Below are 18,669 nucleotides of genomic sequence, written 5' to 3' on the forward strand. Positions count from 1 at the left end.
TCATGGTAATGTTGTCTGTGGCTAAACTGCTAAGATTTGGCATACTGCATTTCTTGTACTGTAAATGGGACTGTACATGTGCTGATGGTGGTCCAGTGCTGTGCATGTGTGTCTTTAAGCCCTCTCATGTCAGGCAGACACTTTCAGATTTGTCTTTTGAAGGGAACGCTTCTCTTTCCAATTTCTGTATTTATTTCACTATTATGTTTTCACCACTATGATGAAATTAGGCACTTGTTCCTAATATTTTCATTACAGAAGAAGAAATAAAGCTCTATTAAGTAACTGTCAGCCTTTCTCCTCAGCTCAGTAATTGAAAAAGGGAGGTTACCTTATACATGCAACTGCTGGATGCCCTTTCACAGCAGTACTTTTATGGTGCCTTAGCTCTTTTCAATGTTTGAGTCACAAGAAGTTACCAAAATGACCAAAATGTAATTTATGGCTAGCATACTTTTCCCTCCCACACAGAACAGATTATTGGTAGTGGATATAGCTGGCTCCTTGTGGAGTTGCCTGCTTATTCTACTCATTTATCTAACGCACCTTAGCACTCTCCGTCCATCATTCTGTCTTCCTTCCTTGAGAACTACAGACAAGAGGATTTTGTTTTGGTATTGACAGTTTGAGGGGAAAGGGTGTGTAGAAATCATACATAGCTTTACATGTAGCTGTGTGAAAGTTTCTATAGAAAGAACATGCTATCTACAATTCCCATGTTTTCTTGTTATCAAGTTATGCCATGTTACTAAGTCATGTTCACCATGCATGTTGTAGTACTTCAGTTGCTCAATCTCTGCTAAAGAGCTTTGAGCTAAATATTTCATCAGAACCAGAGAAATTATCAAAATGAGGCTGCTGTGTGAACAAAAGTTGCTCTTTTTGGTTATTTTCTGTTCCTATAAATTCTTTTAGTATCTGCAAACATTTGCCCCAGCTGGATATGCTATTTTCTCCATCCTAGAGACTGCAAGTAAAGAGAAAACAAAGGGAAAAAAAAAAGGAGAAAGAGCAAGAGGATAAACAAGTTTTGCAATAAGAGATATTTTGAGCTGGGTGTTTCATATTGTTTTTCATTGGTCAAATGTCTTCCACAATTTGAGAGGGTTAGCGATGCAATTTATTCATTTTCTCCAAGGGAGAGGCTGCATTTAATATGTGCTCTCCAGGATTCCCTGTTAAAATATTAGGCAATAAAATCCTTGCCTGTACAGTACTTGTGGTTATAATTTCCCCCAGGTAGTGGAAACTCAGTAATGTATTGTTTAAGTTTTCCCTTTGCACAGATCGGAGTAGTTGTAGCTGTGTAAAAAGGCCTGTTTTTCTCCAAGTGCATGTATTTGTTGGTGACCCAGCTTCTCTCTCTGATGAGCTCTCTGCTGCAAAGCCTTCCATCTTGGCATCTGCGAGCAAAAATACTGCTCCAGACAGAGCTGGGTCTGTTGTAACCAACCCCCTTGGTAAAATCTATGTCTGCCTTGGTTTTGGGTGGATTCACAGTAGAGAGTGATACCCCAGCTGGTCTTGAACAGCAGAATTGATTTATGATGAGCCTACTTAACGCTGCCAAAACCTGCTCTTTAATACAGACACACTTTTCTGTGGTGATGTACTTCTAATGCACACTGGATAAACTGGCTGAACCAACCTGTATTAGAGAACACGCTTATGTGCCATGAGCCATTGGCTCCTCCTGTCATATCGTGCAGACACAATACGACTGTCTGCACAATTGACGTTGTAGATCCTCATAGCACTAGCTGGGGTTGGGGTAGTCTGAGGTTGTAAACAAGGCATGGTTTGGGGAGCGGGGTGTGAGATCCTTTTTTTAGAGCAGCTAAAAAAGCTGGAAGAAGCAGGCAGGCTTGGAGGCGTGGATGAGCTGCTGGGGCTCGCCTTGCTCTAGTTTTAGTTCAGGAATCACTGCCAGCAGCATCGTCTGAAGGAGGAAGCTCAGGCTGTAGATGGGCAGCACTGGTGCTCACAGCCTCTCTTGTGGGTGCTGCTTAGCAGCACCACACTGATTGCACAAGTCTGACCTGCTTTTCTCCTTGGTGTTTTGTAGACCTAGAGCATATAGGAGAAAAATCCTTAAAAATGCAATGCTTCAGAAACCTGAGAGGAAAATTATAGGAATATCTCATTTGTTACTATTATTTTTAAAACCTTCTTGACCACTGCTGTGGATTTTGAGTGTGGGGGTCTGCTGACATTAGGGAATGAGGCAGATGGGCATCACCACCCTCCAGAAGAGTGCTGCTCATGGAATGGGAGTGGGGCTGAGAGCACATGAGGCTAATTGGGCTAAACACAGCCTTCCTGAATAGGCTGCTAAGTCAGCTTTGCTTTATAGGTCCATATCAGGAGAGGTGCCAGTGCCTGTGAGCTCAAAAGAATTTAGTGCCTGAATGGATCTATTTAGTACCCGAGCACATGTTTCAGCCTGGGTGAAGCCTTGCAAAAGAAGGGAGAGGTGGCTGATCGCCTGTGCTGCAGGTGACAGCACCAGGCAGCACTAGAAAACACAGGTCTTAGCAGCTTTTGAAGCAGGGAAGGGTAGAAAAAAAAGGTAACTGATTCTTCAGGCAGCGGCAGCCCTTGCCTTAAATGTATGGGCTTCAGCATTGGAGCAGCAAAGATAAAGTGATAACTTCATCCCTGGTGCAATGCTACTGGAACAAAAGTTATGCCATGAAGAAACTTGCTTTGCATCAGCCTGCAGTGGGCTTTGCCCCACTGCTGACTGCACGTTGAATTTTATTAGATGCTGGAGTATGACCCTGCTAACAAAAAAAGTAAGGGAAAGACCAGGAAACTAGTAGAAAACAAATATAAGCTGCTATCACTGGGTATCTAATTTCTACCATTGTCTCATCATGTCCTCACAGATCACACTCCCAAGGAGAGGAATTCGCATTGTTTCCTCCTGGTAGATGAATTTTGGAATTCACTACGTACAAACATCAATGCCAGTCCATGGTGTTGGATCAGTAATGCAAAAACGTGTTTGGCGCTTCCTTATCTGTATAGAGTATAAGTGCAAAACATTTGGCAAACTGTGTGTTATTCGAGATGGTCTCATATCCTCAGTTTGTGTGTGTCAAAAAAGTCTGAAAACATAAGAAACTGCTGCCTGGGGGAAACCCATGAAAGTGGCTTTCCATACCACGAATGTGAAGGGTCGAAACAAAAATGTGAATACTTTCATTTGTGTGCTCCACAATCACAATGCCCTGTGCATGCAGAAGCTTGCACACAGCCATTGTGCAGTATCTGTATTCCAGACCCCTGTCCCATCTGGTTGAAATGCCATTTAAAAGCACCCATCTCTTCCAATCCATAGTGGGGGCAGCTGGATCCCTGACTGTCCAGAGCCAGCTACCATGGTGTAGGAGGGGAACAGAGCTCACCATGTGGGACTGTGAAGCAGTTCTTCCTGGAGATGCTGCTGCACTGATTTCTTCAACACCGCCTTTCCTTCCTTCCTTCCCTCTTTCAATGAGTTTGGCCCCTGATGTTCTTCTAGGATGCCATGCCCACCCAGGGTTAAGCCAGCACAGATATTCAGGAATCATTTGTTAGGGATGTGACAGCTGGAGAAACTTGTGCTTCAGGTTTACTTGGTTAAGAAAGATTGGGGTGCAGGACAGGATAAAGGCAAACACTTGCATTTTGCCTTTTTGCTTTGGCTGGAAGGAATGATTTTAGCTGAGATACATATATACATATATATATATTAAATTAAAGCCTCTGAGAAGTCATAGTGCATCTTCAAAACAAACTGCTGAACTCAACTGCTTTTACTAAATGCATGCAAAATTTTCCCCTCAGGATCCTTCCTTGCCCCATTGCAAAACCTGGGGCGATGAGCATTGTCACTCAAGAGTTTCCCCACAGGATACCTTTAGACAGCGTGCTTACATGTGTTTATAAATACATATATATATACACATTTAACACATAAAATTCTCTTTTGGTATGTTACTGCATACAGTAAGCAGAAAGAAAAATAATGCAGAACCAAGATATGGAAGAAGATGCTGCCCAGCTGGTCAACTCTGAAAAAGAAAGAACAAAACCCTCTAAGAGGCACAGACACAAACAGTTGTTATCATTGTCCTTCTCTTGCCATTTAATACACGTGGTTATTTCTTTGTGGTCGTTTCAGATGCCTCAGGAACAGTACGCACACCGGAGCACCATGCAGACCTCAGAAGGACCCCAGGTATACAAAGTGGGGATTTATGGCTGGAGGAAGAGGTGCCTCTATTTCTTTGTGCTGCTCCTAATGATTTTAATCCTGGTGAACCTTGCTATGACCATCTGGATTCTGAAGGTTATGAACTTCACAATTGTAAGTAGGGGTTACCCTGGAAGGTGTGGGGAAGATGAGGGAGGGTGGTGGTCTTTCCTCTGAGCATGACTTCAGATAGAGCTTTGATAAGGGGGTGTTTTAGTTGCCATCGATAGCCGTTACTACAAATTCACCCAGTGATCCTCTTTTTCTGCTGGTGATGTCTACAGTATTGCCAAACTGCAGAATCAGCTCAGTGTTGCAAATCATGTTCCTCCTGCCTGCTGTATATAATACATGTATATATGTAAATGGTATGCACCACCCTCCCCTACTTTTCAGTTATATAGTGTTTTAAGATTAATAGGTTATTTTGAACCAGGATGTGGGAATGGGTTCAAGCCTTTCGTTTAGATTTTTTTCTGCTTTTGTCCATGACTGGGAAGTTGGGAAGCTTGATTTGCCTTTTTCTTAAGGAAAATTCATGTTTTATTTTTCCATAACGGCATGGTTCCAGAAGCTCCATGAAGAAAAATAACATTTCCAGGGTGACTTTCTGGGTGCGGTACTTAGGAGAAGCATATCTTTGTCCTCATTGTGCACGGTTGGTTGGTGCACATCAGTCCTGCCAGCAGCATTGCCTTGCTGTACAGATTCACTGGCCAGGGTCAGCCTTCCAGAAGTCCCTAGAAAAATGCTGGGCAGCTGTACTGGGAGGTAGACTGCATTGGGCCAGATTGTGCCTTCGAGGCCGAGAGCGCTCTGTGCATCACTTGAACTCTGTTCAAACTCTTTTTGAGATCTTAAGGGGTGCCTTAACCTTGAATTGTCTTTTTACAGTGTGAGCTTCACCCCTCCTGCTCAAACACACTGGAAGTCAGAACATGATAAACCAGGCTCACCCCGCTTCCAGAGCTAGTGAGCCTTTGTATATTGCGGGCCCTGGTTTTTCAGTAGATAATTTGTCCAGGCAGAATGAAAATTAAATGATTGCTCCCCTCTGCTTCAAAGCAGTCACTGCCCCCTTGGTCAGATGGAGTTATTTTAAGATAATTTGAGTCTTCAGGAGAAACTGAGTTTGAGGCTTTAATCCTGGATTTACTTCGTGGGAGAGCTGTAAGGCTAAATTCCCCTAGACCACTTTCAAGGGCTTTCCCTGCCAGGCACTGATGTGAGTAGTGTGTTTGAAGTCTCCTGGCATTTCTTTCTGTGCTTTGGTCTTGTGAAGTCCTGAACAGCTGTGTCCAACATTATGTCATTAATGGGCCATGAGAAGTTGAGTAAACAGTCTCTGACTTACTGTATCCAACAGACAAAATGCTGTGTCAGGGGAACTGTAGCGTTCATTTTCTCTAACCAGGATGCTGTCAAGGTGTGCAGAAGATTGCAGTGCCTGTGTACTTAGGGAGCAAGCAATTATAAAGCAGTAATCCACAAAAAGCTCCTGTGAGTGGGTAAAGAGTGAGCCAAACTGGTAAGCAATTAATGCTTAACCAGACCAGGTATTTAATTTTGTGAAATGGGTGTCATTTTGGTATACATTTTGTGCTGAACTGTGGTCTTTAGATAAATGTAGTTGAAAAATAGATATTTCTGATGTGATAGAAGACTGTCATATGCTCATTATACAGGCAGTGCCCAAGCACAAAATAATGGGATTTCAGATTCTCACCTTTCAGAAATGTAACTTTATTTGTTTAGAATAACATAACTTTGATATGTCGGTCCTATGCTTCATGCTATTTGGTGGTGGTGGTCAGTCAGCTCTCCACAAGCTGCTTGGGAAGGCAGGTGAACTTCTCTGTTCCTTTCTCCCTCACTGCCTTCTCCTGATGCATTGCATTTTTCAGGCCATCTGCAGAAAGGTAGAGATATGTCCGCGATGCATCTTAGAGATACGGATAGAAACCTCCCACTTCCAGCAGCTCTCTCCATCCCACTAGGATATACACTGGCTTTTGGGGGGGATGCACTAATCTTCCAGCTCTTGTCTGATTCTGTTTCCTTAAACAGTCATTTGCCTTCTGATTCACTAGGGATTAGTCCAGGGTAAAGTGTATTTTGTAATGGGTTTAGTTAATTCGTATATTCTGAAGTTAGTAGGTGATGAACAGCAATTAGTGATAAAACCACAGACGGTAGCACTGAATCCTGCAGTGGGAACTGCTTTATGGTTATAGGCATGGCCACGCTAGTCAGGGTGTGTGTCTCTGACACAGCCAATTGGAGATAGATACAAGAAAGAGGCATGTAAAATGTGGTCCTTGTCCCAGTATGCACCCATTCATCTCCTGCTGCTCCTGCAGCCTCACTGGCTCTTTGGATCCTGCTCTGCAATCCCTCCCGCACTGTTCCCTGAGGCTGGGAAAACCACTTTGCTAAGTGAACTTTCAGAGGCAGACTTTTATCTCTAAATAACAAATGTAGGAAAGTTCTCAAATGAGGAGATGCAAATATGGAAAAAAAATCTTTAATTTGTTCCTGTTCTGATAAGAGGAGCTGAGAGTCCTTCTGGGGCAGGAGAATGATTCAAGTAGTCAGTAGGCAATAGCTATTGCTTAACAGGTCTCAGTTACCCCAGTGCTTGCAGAGCAAAAAAGGAGGGGAGAGTTTGTATTTCTGTTCTTGTGGAAAATGTAGTATTTCCAGTATCTTCCCACCCCTGAGCTCTCCTCCCAGACCCTGGGTCTGTTCAACTCCACACAACAGTCCTGGCACTTGCCAGAATTTAACGAGTGCTCATTATAGCCAGTAAGTGCTCACAGTATTTTAATGAGCACCGCAAACTTGCTCAAGAAAAACTCAGGCATGTTGTAAATGCTGATAATGGGGAGTGGAGCACGTTGTAGCAGTATCCATACACTCCACTTCCACATCAAGCCCTGACATCCCTTTCTCTCCCCTCTGCCTCGTGTACCAGCAGACAAATCCTTCAAAATCAAACCATAAACTGCCAAACAGTGGCTTTTAGTAAGCAAAGCATCACTAATATATTCTAGGGTTTGCTTTTATCTGAATGTTTAAGGCTTAAACAAATTTATGTGTGGCTGTAGCTTTTTACATGGGGCTTTCAGAGCAGTGTCACATTTGCTTGGAGCAAATCGGTGACTCTCTAGTGTATCCTCTGGCACGTTCACTTCTGATGTAGTTTTTGATCCTCAATTTGTTTTAAATGCCTTTATCAGGCACAGACTGTATGGAAAACAGGTCTGGAGGGGGCCTCAAATATCATCTGCCTGTCCCACAGCTGGTTTGCATAGCCAGGTCCATTTATCCTGTTCATTCACATCAGGGCTATGCTGCTCTGGGACTGTGGGAAGCTCTGTGAAGGTTGCTACCTCTTAACCTTGCTTTGATTTTTGCACCAAACCACAGAATGAATACGGACCAAAGCCACCAACTTCAGTTGAAACCCAAATGCATCCTGAAGGTGGCCTAACCTAATTGAGGTAGAAACCACCATCCAGCTCTCAGCTTTCTAATGATATATAGGCAGAGGGAACTCTACTTCATTCAGATCTTGAACAAACCTGGTTAGAAGTATGTGGTTTGCACATAGTGGGTTTGGGTAGAAAACAGCGATGCCTGTTGGCTGTGTATGTGGCTCAGTCTGAAGGTCCAGTGCGGGCTTGGGCTGTATCCTGCTGTCACAGGGCTCAACCTCAAGCTATGGAATGCCCAACCTCAAGCTGCACACAGCTCAGCTGAGACAGGTAGAGCCCTGCAAGGGTTTGTATATGCCAATCTAATTACAAGGCTGCAACCAATGCTCTTATCAACCTTCCTTTTTATGGTCCACATGCATTAGCATCCAGTGATGTAGTTCTTTAGCAGTAGGATTGCTTGTGAGTGTGCATATAAGTACATACGTTTTCTCTGCTGTATGTCTATGATGTGCTAGGGATCTCTATTTCAGCTATTACTAGTAAGCTTAAACCACTTTTTAAAAGCTTCCTGTTCTAGTAATTTCTGAATATTACAGTAAAAGATGTGCTTACATAAACAGAGCAAACCAGTGTCCTTCTTTTGAACAGTACAAGGCTCAGAAGACTCGGATAATGGCAGTGGCAGTGCACTGACCTCTTTCCACAAGGGTAGCATACAATGCCTGGTATTTTAAAGAGTGTTAGGAGTCTAAAGCATTATCCATTAGTACCCTTTTTTGGTCTGTTAGGCAGCAGGAAGAGCTCTAAACAGGAGAGACAAGAATTGTGTCCTGTTGTGGCTGCATTTAAATGGCAAACACCCACCTACTTGTCTGCCCGTCAAAGCACTGAGGACCCTTTGCTTTTCCTTTGCCCTTCCCTGGTGTTTCTATCCATAGCTGCCTGTTTCCATGGTTTGGATTGTAGGCTTTTGGGGACAGAAGCTGTTTGCATGTGGCATCCTGTTGTCCTGTGTATTGGCAGTTTGTACTAAACTCTAAACATTAATAAATGGAAAAATAATACTTTTCCCCTAATCAGTTTGCAAGGTTTGAAATGCCTGGTGAACTGTCTTCTAAGAATCTCCCAAAGCAAAGGGACCCGCATAGTCTTTGTAAGGAAAACGTTGTGCAGCTTTGTGCTATCTGTACATGCACTTCCAAGGAAATGTGATGTAGAAACAGGCAGACAACGACCTGCCTCATCCCATCTTCATTAGGATGCAAAGAGAGGGGGAGCTTTCCCTTCTGGCCTGATCAGGCTGAGGTTGGGGTGCTCCATAACCACAGCAAACACAAACTCTTGTGTTCTCCTTCCAGGACCATGTCAGGTTTATTGAAGGCTTGCATCTTTTAGCATGAGGTTCAGCCATTTTTTACTGGTTTAATTGAACAGAAACAAATGACTGCTGCTGCTCAGATTTTTCCTTTTTGCTGCAGGCTGCATTCATAACTGAAGGGTTATGGTTTAGAATCCTTGAATGAAATGTTAGCTATTTAGAGAGACAAAGTGCTTCTGTAGGTGGCACAAACACTAAATATCATTACTATCTTGCTTTCTTTATTAAAAGTTGATAAGAAAAATGAGCTTTAAAAATTTGGTTATGAGCAGTTATTTCCAATACAATTACTCCCTCTTGTGTGTAAACTACCTGCCACATTTCAATTACAGGAAAACAGTAGGGTAATAACACAGCTGTAAAGATGGATTTGAGTTAGGAAAACTCATTACTGTAACAGGCAGGATTCTTTTATTAATGATTGAAAGGCATAGACTTGGCTTTATTTTTTTTTAATTAAAAATTGCCCCAGACTAAACTGACTGTGCAGTTTATATTCCCTCTTCATGGTTTCTCTGGGGTCTCTTTAGGTGCAATGATAAGGCCAACATGGGAAAGAAATGTGCTTTTCAGCTTCTGCTTTGTAGTGCAACTGTAATCTGTCAGGTAAAATTGTTTAGAGTTAGAATTACTGTATCCTTAGTGAGGAAAGAGTGAAAGGTTTTTGTTCCTCTCTTCCTGTCATACACACGCATATAAAATTGTGCACCTCTCCATCCTAATTCATGTTGTTCTTGTTCAAAAACAAGTAATTGTTTTGAGGCTGCCTGCATGACCCAAGAGCCTTGTGTATTTCCCTTCTTTCCTAATTCACATGGACTGTATCTCCTGATATAAAGATGTTAACATTGTAGTGGTCTGACAACACCACCAATACTGTGAGTGACTGTACTATTGAGTGAAGAAGTTTCTATGGGTGAAATTGTTGCCCCCTGGAATTCAGAAGGAGTCTTGGTATTGACATCAGTGGATCAAGCCCTTTGCCATAATGCTTTTTATTTGCAAGTTTTTTACAGTCAATTCAATTTTTCTTCCTTCTGGATTGAGGAAAAAATGTGTTATGCTTTTGTTTTACTCTTTTTAGAGGTCTGAATTTTACTCCTGAAGAGTTTCTATTTCTGTACAAAAAACAATTGAGATTACTTATCTTTTTTAAAGATACATATGGTACTTTTCTGGCTTCTCTCCTTTGGTGTTTAGAATAATGTAGTCAGTTTTAATGGGATATTGCATGATGTTATTACAAGTTTGCCCCTTCACTACTGTTTCCTCCCAGGTGTTAAGCATTTGGTACTGATGACTTGCTGAGTTATAGTGCATCAGTTTCTTCTCGTGCTACACCTTTGAAAATTCAGTCTCTGATAATATTTCACTTTTATTATCCTAATATCACATTTTCTGTACCAGGATAAGCACATAAGGGTTTCATCTTCTTTGTTACCAAAAAGTGATGAAAGGACCCCATATTTTTACCTTACTGTCTCTACTCTCTGCTGAGCCACTGACTTTTTCAGAGGCCTGCCATAGCACTGGATATGCCTAAAGATATGTCATGGGAGCAAAAGAAATAGTGAAATAGTAAGTCTTCTACTGCTACCACTAAACCAAGCTGGATGTGCTGCCCTTCAGTCATTTAGATAATTATTTGGTTTTATTCTTTGGCTATTGCACAAGACAGTCTATGGTGTACTGAGTGTTACAACAGCAGATGGCCCTTTTCTCTCAAAGATTTTGGGTTGGGTTTCATGAAGAACAGCGGCTTATGTGATTATGCTTCCAACTCGATGGACAGGCTTCCAGGTCTCAGTTCTTGATTGTTTCTAAGCCACTGTTCGTACTTAAGCCATGTCAACAGAAGTATGTATCCAAGAGACAGGAATATCTCAAACATACTTGATTTCTGTATTTCTCAGAGGCAGAGAAGAAAGCAATCTTATTTATTAGTATCCCTACTGTGAAAGAAGCTGCTGCATAAGCTCTGTACTTGCTACTAACCAGGAGTGAGAGATATTATAAATGTCCCCATACCAGAAAAAGCTTTTATTGATGCTGTTTTCCTACTGGACACCAGAGAATTTAGCCCTGACACCCAGATACAGCAGGACCCAGCATCTCTTGGTTATTACTACTTCTGATTTGAAGGAAGCTGTTAGAAACTCAGCAACGCCTCTCTCCTCATATTTTCAGTTCAGCACATGCATACCAGCACCTGGCAGATGTGCTGTATGGGCCACGCTGTCAAGCCTCAGTAACCAGTCTTCAGCGTATCTCCATAGCAGGAAAATACATCACTGCATAAAAAATACAACATGTCTCTTTTTGGTCACTCAAAGAACAGAGGGATTAGAATAGATGGAGTAGGGAAGAGAGGGGCAAGGACTTGGATGGTTTGCAATATAAATTTTAGCATTTCGTCTCTGGCATAAGGCTTCATTTCCAGGCATTTCTGCCTGTGAACACAGAGGGTCCTGTCTGCTGGTGATCGCATCCCAGCTATGGTGCAGGTAGTGTGATGGGAAGCTTTATCAGACCTGGAGGAGCTGCTTCATCGCATGATAGCAGAGGACCTTGCAAACAGGAATGAGAGCACGGGGGGGCTGAGTCATAAACTTTGATCCCAGACTCCACCTTCTGCCACCTCCCTCCAGAGGGGTTTGTTCTCAGCTTCTCTTTCATCTGAAGAAATAAGATGTTTTGCATTAGGATTCGTCTCAGTGCCAACAAAAGGTCTTCAGACTCGCAGTTCTGCACCAGAGAGAGGTTTGTCTCTTAGCGAACATGTAAAAGGTATTATTATAAATGTGCAAAAGAACAAAAACAAGCTCGCTGCTAAAATGTCAATAATCAGTTAGTCCTCTGAATAGCACACAGTCTGATCCCTCCCTATTATTCTCACAGTACAGTAGGAGAAATGTTTTAATTTGGGAATCCGCACAGAAATGACGTGCCAAGCTGAGCTGTACAGTAAGTTTTCCACTGCTGCGTCCCTTGTTCCTTGCTCTTCTTTTTCCTTTCCTTCTGAACTTCCTGACATGCCTCCTGCACTCTCTCTGTAGCAGAGAGCAATGACCTTCTCAGCTTTGAGAACAGAGCAGCTTATTGCTGTAACAAAAATATTACGCTTCTGAAGCACCTCTTCTGCGTGATTGCCTTAAGGCTTAGGTGCCGCTTGAAGCAGTCTCCAAGTGCAAAGCCATCAGCTTTTCTGAAAGCTGGTGCTTAAAACATTTCTTTGCATTTGGTTACAAACCCCTGCTTGTTTGCATCTTGTAGCTTGTTTGCATACGGGCTGTAGCATAATCCATGGAAAGGGAATGGAGCTGGCTCTTTCTTACACTGTGGATGGCTGTGCAAAGCACTGAACAGCAGAAACCTTCGCTGTCTTTGGGTGAAGCCCCAGCTTGAGGGCTCACTGCTGTCTGTTAGCTAGGATAAGCTTTTGTGTTTGACTAAACAAAAACAGTAGGGGGAATGTGCCATATTCTCTATGCAGTTGTGTGCATTTACTTTATTTACCTTCTGTCAGAACCTGCTGTAAAGACTGATGGTTCTGAGCACAGAATTACAGCCCTGTGGTTGTATGGAGTCTGTCTTTCCCATCCCCTCCTGCAGATGCTGTATTATCACTTCACCGCTTGTATGCTTCCATACCTGACTTGATAGATGTATTTAAAATACTTGCTGCCATTTCACGTGCCTGTTCTTCCAGAGCTTTGCTATGGAGATGAGCTTGAATATATCATTTGAATTCATCATAGCTTGCATTTTAGTTCTGGTCATTTCCACTTCAATTACATTTTCCCCATTACCAATCCTGCCTTCACTGCCATGGTCAACAGTAAGATGGACAGAGGTAATTATTTGTATTGAGGCACAAGTTTCTATGGGACTACACTCCAGTGCACTTGCATGAAGGACAACCTGTTAACACTGAAATGAAGTGGTTGCAAGCAGACTTAATAGAAGAGGAATAAATTTACGCACATAATTCAGCCTTGACCCTCATGAGTTCTCATTGCTTCATGTCCGCCTAGTACTGCTACCCACCTCTTTCCTTTTTAAATGTGATCCAGTAACTAATAGTGAAATTATGGCAATCTGCTGTATGAAATTTTTGATTATTTGCATTTAATTAAAGGCTTCTCTTGAGAAAATGAAGAGCGGCTTAACCTCAGAGAAGCCTCTGCATCTCCAGTAATTGCTTCTAATTGAAGTCTTTAGAGACTTCCCACCCCACCACAGGAAAAGGGAGAAAAAAAACAAACCTGGAAAGTTTACTCCCACGCACAGGGTCCCTGAAAGTTAGTTTATCATTATGCAATTAAGGTGACTGAGGGAGCTAAAATTAAAGTTTCATTACTCTGAAGCCTGGTTTGTGGTGTGTTTAGGAGAAGTCCAAGGGCAGAATCCATCCTCTCAAACTGGCCGGGCTGTCTGACAGTGTCCGTGCAGGAGGTGTAGGTGCATGTCTTGCCTAAGTCATAGAATCATAGGTCATAGTGCGGTTTGGGTTGGAAGGGACTTTAAAGATCATTTAGTTCCAATCCCGATGGTTTCATTTCCATCACACGTTTCTGGTTTTGTGCAGTTCTTGCTGAATTCCAGTGGTATTTTGGTTATTCCAGCAAAAAAAAAGAGGTATGTGAGGCTGAGCAGCAGTACTGCCTCTGGGGCTGAGAACAGACATCTCCATGTTACTCCCAACTGCACAGGGCTCCAAGGCCACAATTTAGTCTTTCTTGCTGCAAGTGGATCTTTCTCATGCCAGCACCTTGCTCTGTTAATCCTGGTGTGTGTCCCTAAAGCAGGCATGGCATTTTATAAACCACCCATCTGGGGCATGGGTGTTGGGAATCAGTCCCGCTCTGGTCACCAAGGTGCTGTGGTGCATCAGGCACAGAGAGGTGAGCTATGGCTGGATGGGTCTGATGGGAGCCTGCGGTTCTGGGTCTAGGGAGGAGCACAGCACCTCATGTTAAAGCCACCACCTCAGGCTCAAGCATATGGCACTTCAGTTACACATTCTTCCTAATTACAACTATCAGCGTTTCTGTGCCCATTCTGGCAGCACAGTCGCGCTGATTGCACCCTTCGGCTCTATTAAAATCCCTCCTCGTGTTACGGATCTGAAAACAGGCATGACAGAAATTCAAGTGTGCATGTTGTAGCAACAGATATGGCCATTTTCTACTGTTTATTCTCTCCACTGAAGATAGCAAGGTTGAAAAACACGAGAGCATTCTGCTTTCTTGTGTTCTTGCATTGTTTGCTAATGCCTTGTTTCACACAAGTCAGCAGGAATGTGCATGTGATTTCTGCTTTTTATTATCCTGAAGGTTCTCTGTAATGTGTGCTGAAACACATAAAATGTCTAGATGGACTAAAATCTTTCAGAGTGACCTCTTGGAGGGCTACCAGTGAAATATTGGAAATGGAAATGTCATTGTTTGTCAGCAGTAGATTTGTCATGTTTTTTGGAGTTGCAGCTACAGTTGAATACATAAAAACATGTGTAACCTGCCTCTGTTGTTTCTTAGCAAGCAAATATGCTTGGCAAACTGGAACTTTTCATTTTAGAAAAATGAAAAAGTGCTTTATTTCTCCAGGCAGAGCCCTGAAATACTTTTATTTCGTGTAGGTGCAAGTCATATAGACGTGTGTAGGTGCTGATTTTGATTCAGGTTATTTAGGAAGGTGGTATTATTTCTGACAACAAATATTTAATCTTTCAATACAAGACATTAAAGAATTTGGTTCTAGGAAACCAGGAAATTAAATGCCTTTTACAGTCTTTATTTCCCTTGCATGCTAGAAAGGCAGTTGCTGCTAATTGCATATTTGTACACACCAACCACTTCTGAATTCAGCAGTTACTTACAGAGAGACAGCATCAGTAGAGACTGATAGAAGGTTTGCAGCAAAGCCTTGAGCCTTGTGAAGGTGAGGAACTTCAGCCTGAGCAGCTGATGGCTGGGTTGTATAAAGATTGAGTGAATCCCAGCACTGCTGCTGTGGTTTCACAGAAAACTGCGTTGTCTAGAAGGGAGAACACTCCAGTTGACCAGCAGGTATAGGTTATAGGGCAAATTTCATCTTTATTTGAAGTTGCATGTCAAGATTCATTGACCAAAGATACTTGTTTTTGTTAATACTATAAAGGATTCAGTCTTGTACGTTGCCCAAGAAAAACCCTGTATGTTAGAAGGCAGATGTGTTTAATTCCTTTATTCTTCCCAGTGGAGCTACCTTTGCTGCCATTACACCTTTCTTCTAAGGAAGCTTTTCTGCAGAGCAGTTCGCCTTGTCAGTCCTTTCGTCTTTAAGCTGAGAATGAGGAGTTTTTACATATTCAAGGCTAAAATAAATATTTCTCTGTATGGAGAGACTAAGGTCAGTAAAGACCCTGTTGTGCTTGTGCTGATGGGAGCCCTGTGAAGTGGGGATGGAGGCTGGGGCTGGGAAGGTAGTTAATTCCGTTTTGCCTGTAGAGTATGCTAAATAAACCCAGAGTAGCCAGTCACTTGATGCATGACTTGGTTCTCCTCTTACGGGGGTGTAGGTGCATGGCATCTCTGAGTTTACACAGGTATCAATAAGAGAAGAATAGGTTGGCAGCATACAGCTCCAGAGGACAGGCTGCAAAGGAAAAGATTGTTAAGACTTGTAATGTAGGCAATATCTGTGCAATTGAAAAGAAAAGTGTGTCCTGGATTTGTTGATTTATTTTACTTTTGGTGGTGGCGGTGTCATCTGCCCCCATAGAGAATAAAAGAGACTTGCTTTGGGTTGGTAGCAATCTATAGGGTCACATGTTAAATGGATTTCATTCACCTATGAAGTTTGTCAGTTTAAAACAAATACATAGATGCTGTGAGAATTTGTGCAGTACAAAACAGAGACAATGTCCAAGAGAGCTCTGTGGACAGAAATCTCTGGAAACAACTACAAATCTGTGCTCCTTCTTACAGAAGGAGGCTCACAGCTTTGGAAACATGGCACAGGAGCCTGGAAATGGTGGACAATTATACGTGAACCCTGGTAAATGAGAGTAAACTAATCTGTTGTACTCATTTCTTACCTTACTTTTCTTCATTGCATGTTTTCCTGTTTTTAAAATTAATCCTTTCAATAAGAAATGTGAAGTTAAATGACTACATTAACTGCTTAGTCACAGTTATCACTGGTGTTAACATTGGATGAGCTGACTGAAATGCTTACTGGAAATGAGTGTAGAGAGATGATGTGATTCATGGTGGGGAAATGACCACCATTCATCCAAAATGTTTTCAGTAGCAGCACTGGGAAGGGAATACACTGGTGCAATCTGTAGTTCTTGTTTTTGTTTTAAAGGTCTCTAATGAGCCATGTGTGCAGTGCATTTCACCCTGGGAAATCCCACTGAAATCTGGCGCTTGGATTTCATTTCTTGTGCTGCTATATTTAGAGCAGAAAGCAGATCTCCCAGCGTGATTCCTTCTGGCTTATAGGAGCCCTGTGAATTGTCTCAGTAATATACACTAATCGGTTACCAAAGCTGCCAGCCCCCCATGGAAATGCTTTATAACAATAAAGATTGGAAGCAGAGCAGTTGCTTGTACTTTCAGGCTGCAGTCATGAAGCAGTAGCCAGTTGTGTCTGCTGTGGGGATGAGGGACAGATGACCTCAGTGGATATGGTGTGGTCTTTGTTACTGTGGCCTGTTGCTCAATCACTTTTTCTGTGCCTCCTTTTTTTATCCTATGGGTAAGGGGTCCCATTTCCAGTGAGCTTTAAGGAGTAAATTAGAGTTTTTAAAGATTTGTTGTCTCAGAGCATGCACATTCCTTTCCTCACTGTCCATCCATGTTCACTAGTAAAAGTAACAGGCAGTCTGATGTAGTTATTTTTAATAAGTTCCCATCTTTCTTGACCTTAGTTCCATTGGAAATCATTCACATCCATGCTAAGTCAGGCATTCAACATCATCTTGTTATAATCAAAGGAACAAACCTCTCTTTTCAATATAGTATTTTTCCTGTGCTGACACCTTCAAGCCCAGCTGTACCCAGATTTCTGCAGCTGAAGTGCCAGGGTGGTCCATGCCTTGTGCTAAAGGAATGTGGTGCCATGGTTACTTTTAACTTATGGAAGGGGGAGGGAGGTAATACACATCGGTATTTGCAGTGTAACGTGAGAATATGGCATCTTTATATTCTAGTATTTTGAGATGTGTTTCAGGTATTTCATACGCTTTCCATACTTGTGTGTGTAGGAAAAGAATCTTTAAAACTTAGGAGCAGCGAAATCAGTACGGCTCTGTAGAAATTACTTTCAAAATCTACTAAATTAAGCAGAGAACATGTCCATCCTGGCAGCTTTTTGTTATCTTTCACAGTTCTTTGATAGGGATGTAATTTTCTGTAATCACTCAGAAAGATGGCTGGATATTTTTTCTATTAAATTCTGAAGGACTTAAACCTTTTCTGGCTTACCTTTGCTATTTTTCATGTTTATATACAACAGTATAATACATCAGCATTTTTATATGTTTCCCATATAAAAATGAGCCATGCTTATAGAGGCTGTCAGACTTTCTATTCCACAGAATAACTGGAGCATCACTGTGAGTTGACACCAGCCTAAAATTCACATATAGATGCCAAAATGTCTTATTTTATGGCCCTGTTGCTATTTAATAGCCAAGCTGTGCCCTTTTCTTAATTTACTGTCACTATCCAGAAGTACATTAGTGCTGGGGGATGCTGCTTGCAGAGATCCCAGGGTAGCTCTGCAGCTTTCATGGGTGCCCTGAAGTCAGCAAAGCTGCGTGTTGGCTAAGGAGGTGGCCACGCATGGTAATTAAGTGGCAAGTTAGGAATAGTAGGGAGACCAGTCTACAGTGCTTTAACCTTTTTTCATCAGGTTTCTTCTACCAGGGACTGGAATATAAAATGATTACTTTTTGCTCTCTCCTCTGTGTTTAGCCTCAGGAGGTTTCTGATAGGTTTTGGCCGTTAAAGACAGCAGTAAATGCCTAGCAGGAAGCTAGCTGGCATTTATAACCTTAAGCTACTTAGGAAATCAGAAAAGGTGAATGGATTTTTATTATTTTATTTTATTTTAAAGAGAAGAGCTACAATAGCGAAAGGCGCTGCCTGCTTTGCAGGTGGATTCCACTCAGGATGATAAATTATGTCTGAACTGAACCAAAATGTTCCTAATGGCCCTAGTCAAAAGGCCTATTACAGGATGTCTAACTCACTTAAATTCCTTTCTGCTTTAAATCGTTAATGATTAAGTATTTTACGGCTAAAGGGATATGCTCTTAAAGGGCACTTTGCTTTAAGGTTAGCCAAACTTAAAAATGAGCACCTGAACTGAGGTATACCGACTCGCTCGAGTGACCTTCTTCTGGTGATGGAATCAGGATATTGTCTCTATGGGTAGCTGATTTTGTGAAGATAGTTACAGAGCAGAAAGAAGGTTTATGAGAGAGGAAGCAGAGGAACATTTTGGAGCAGAGAGAAACAGCAGCTTTGGCTTGCCCTGGTGGTTTTTAAATCACACTTTTGATATAGCAGAAATAAAGACTTTTTTGTCTTTCATTATATTTGGAGAAGTTAACTATATGA

The 18,669-nt window shown here is 42.1% G+C and overlaps 1 protein-coding gene across 12 annotated transcripts in view; it reads left to right on the plus strand.

Moving 5' to 3' along the window:
* SGCD (sarcoglycan delta) overlaps positions 1–18,669 on the plus strand; it is a 326,461-nt gene that overhangs the window by 198,691 nt on the left and 109,101 nt on the right. For 9 of the 12 annotated variants that reach the window (XM_062607492.1, XM_062607489.1, XM_062607488.1 and 6 more), the window contains one exon: positions 4,169–4,354. In XM_062607492.1, coding sequence (XP_062463476.1) covers positions 4,169–4,354 — 186 coding nt within the window. The remainder of the gene's footprint in view (positions 1–4,168; positions 4,355–18,669) is intronic. The other 3 variants (XM_062607496.1, XM_062607497.1, XM_062607498.1) reach the window with 1 other exon arrangement.

The sequence above is a fragment of the Pezoporus occidentalis genome, unplaced genomic scaffold (assembly GCF_034315485.1).
Source record: "Pezoporus occidentalis ecotype Australia unplaced genomic scaffold, CSIRO_AGI_Poc_V1 ctg124, whole genome shotgun sequence".
NCBI lineage: Eukaryota > Metazoa > Chordata > Aves > Psittaciformes > Psittacidae > Pezoporus > Pezoporus occidentalis.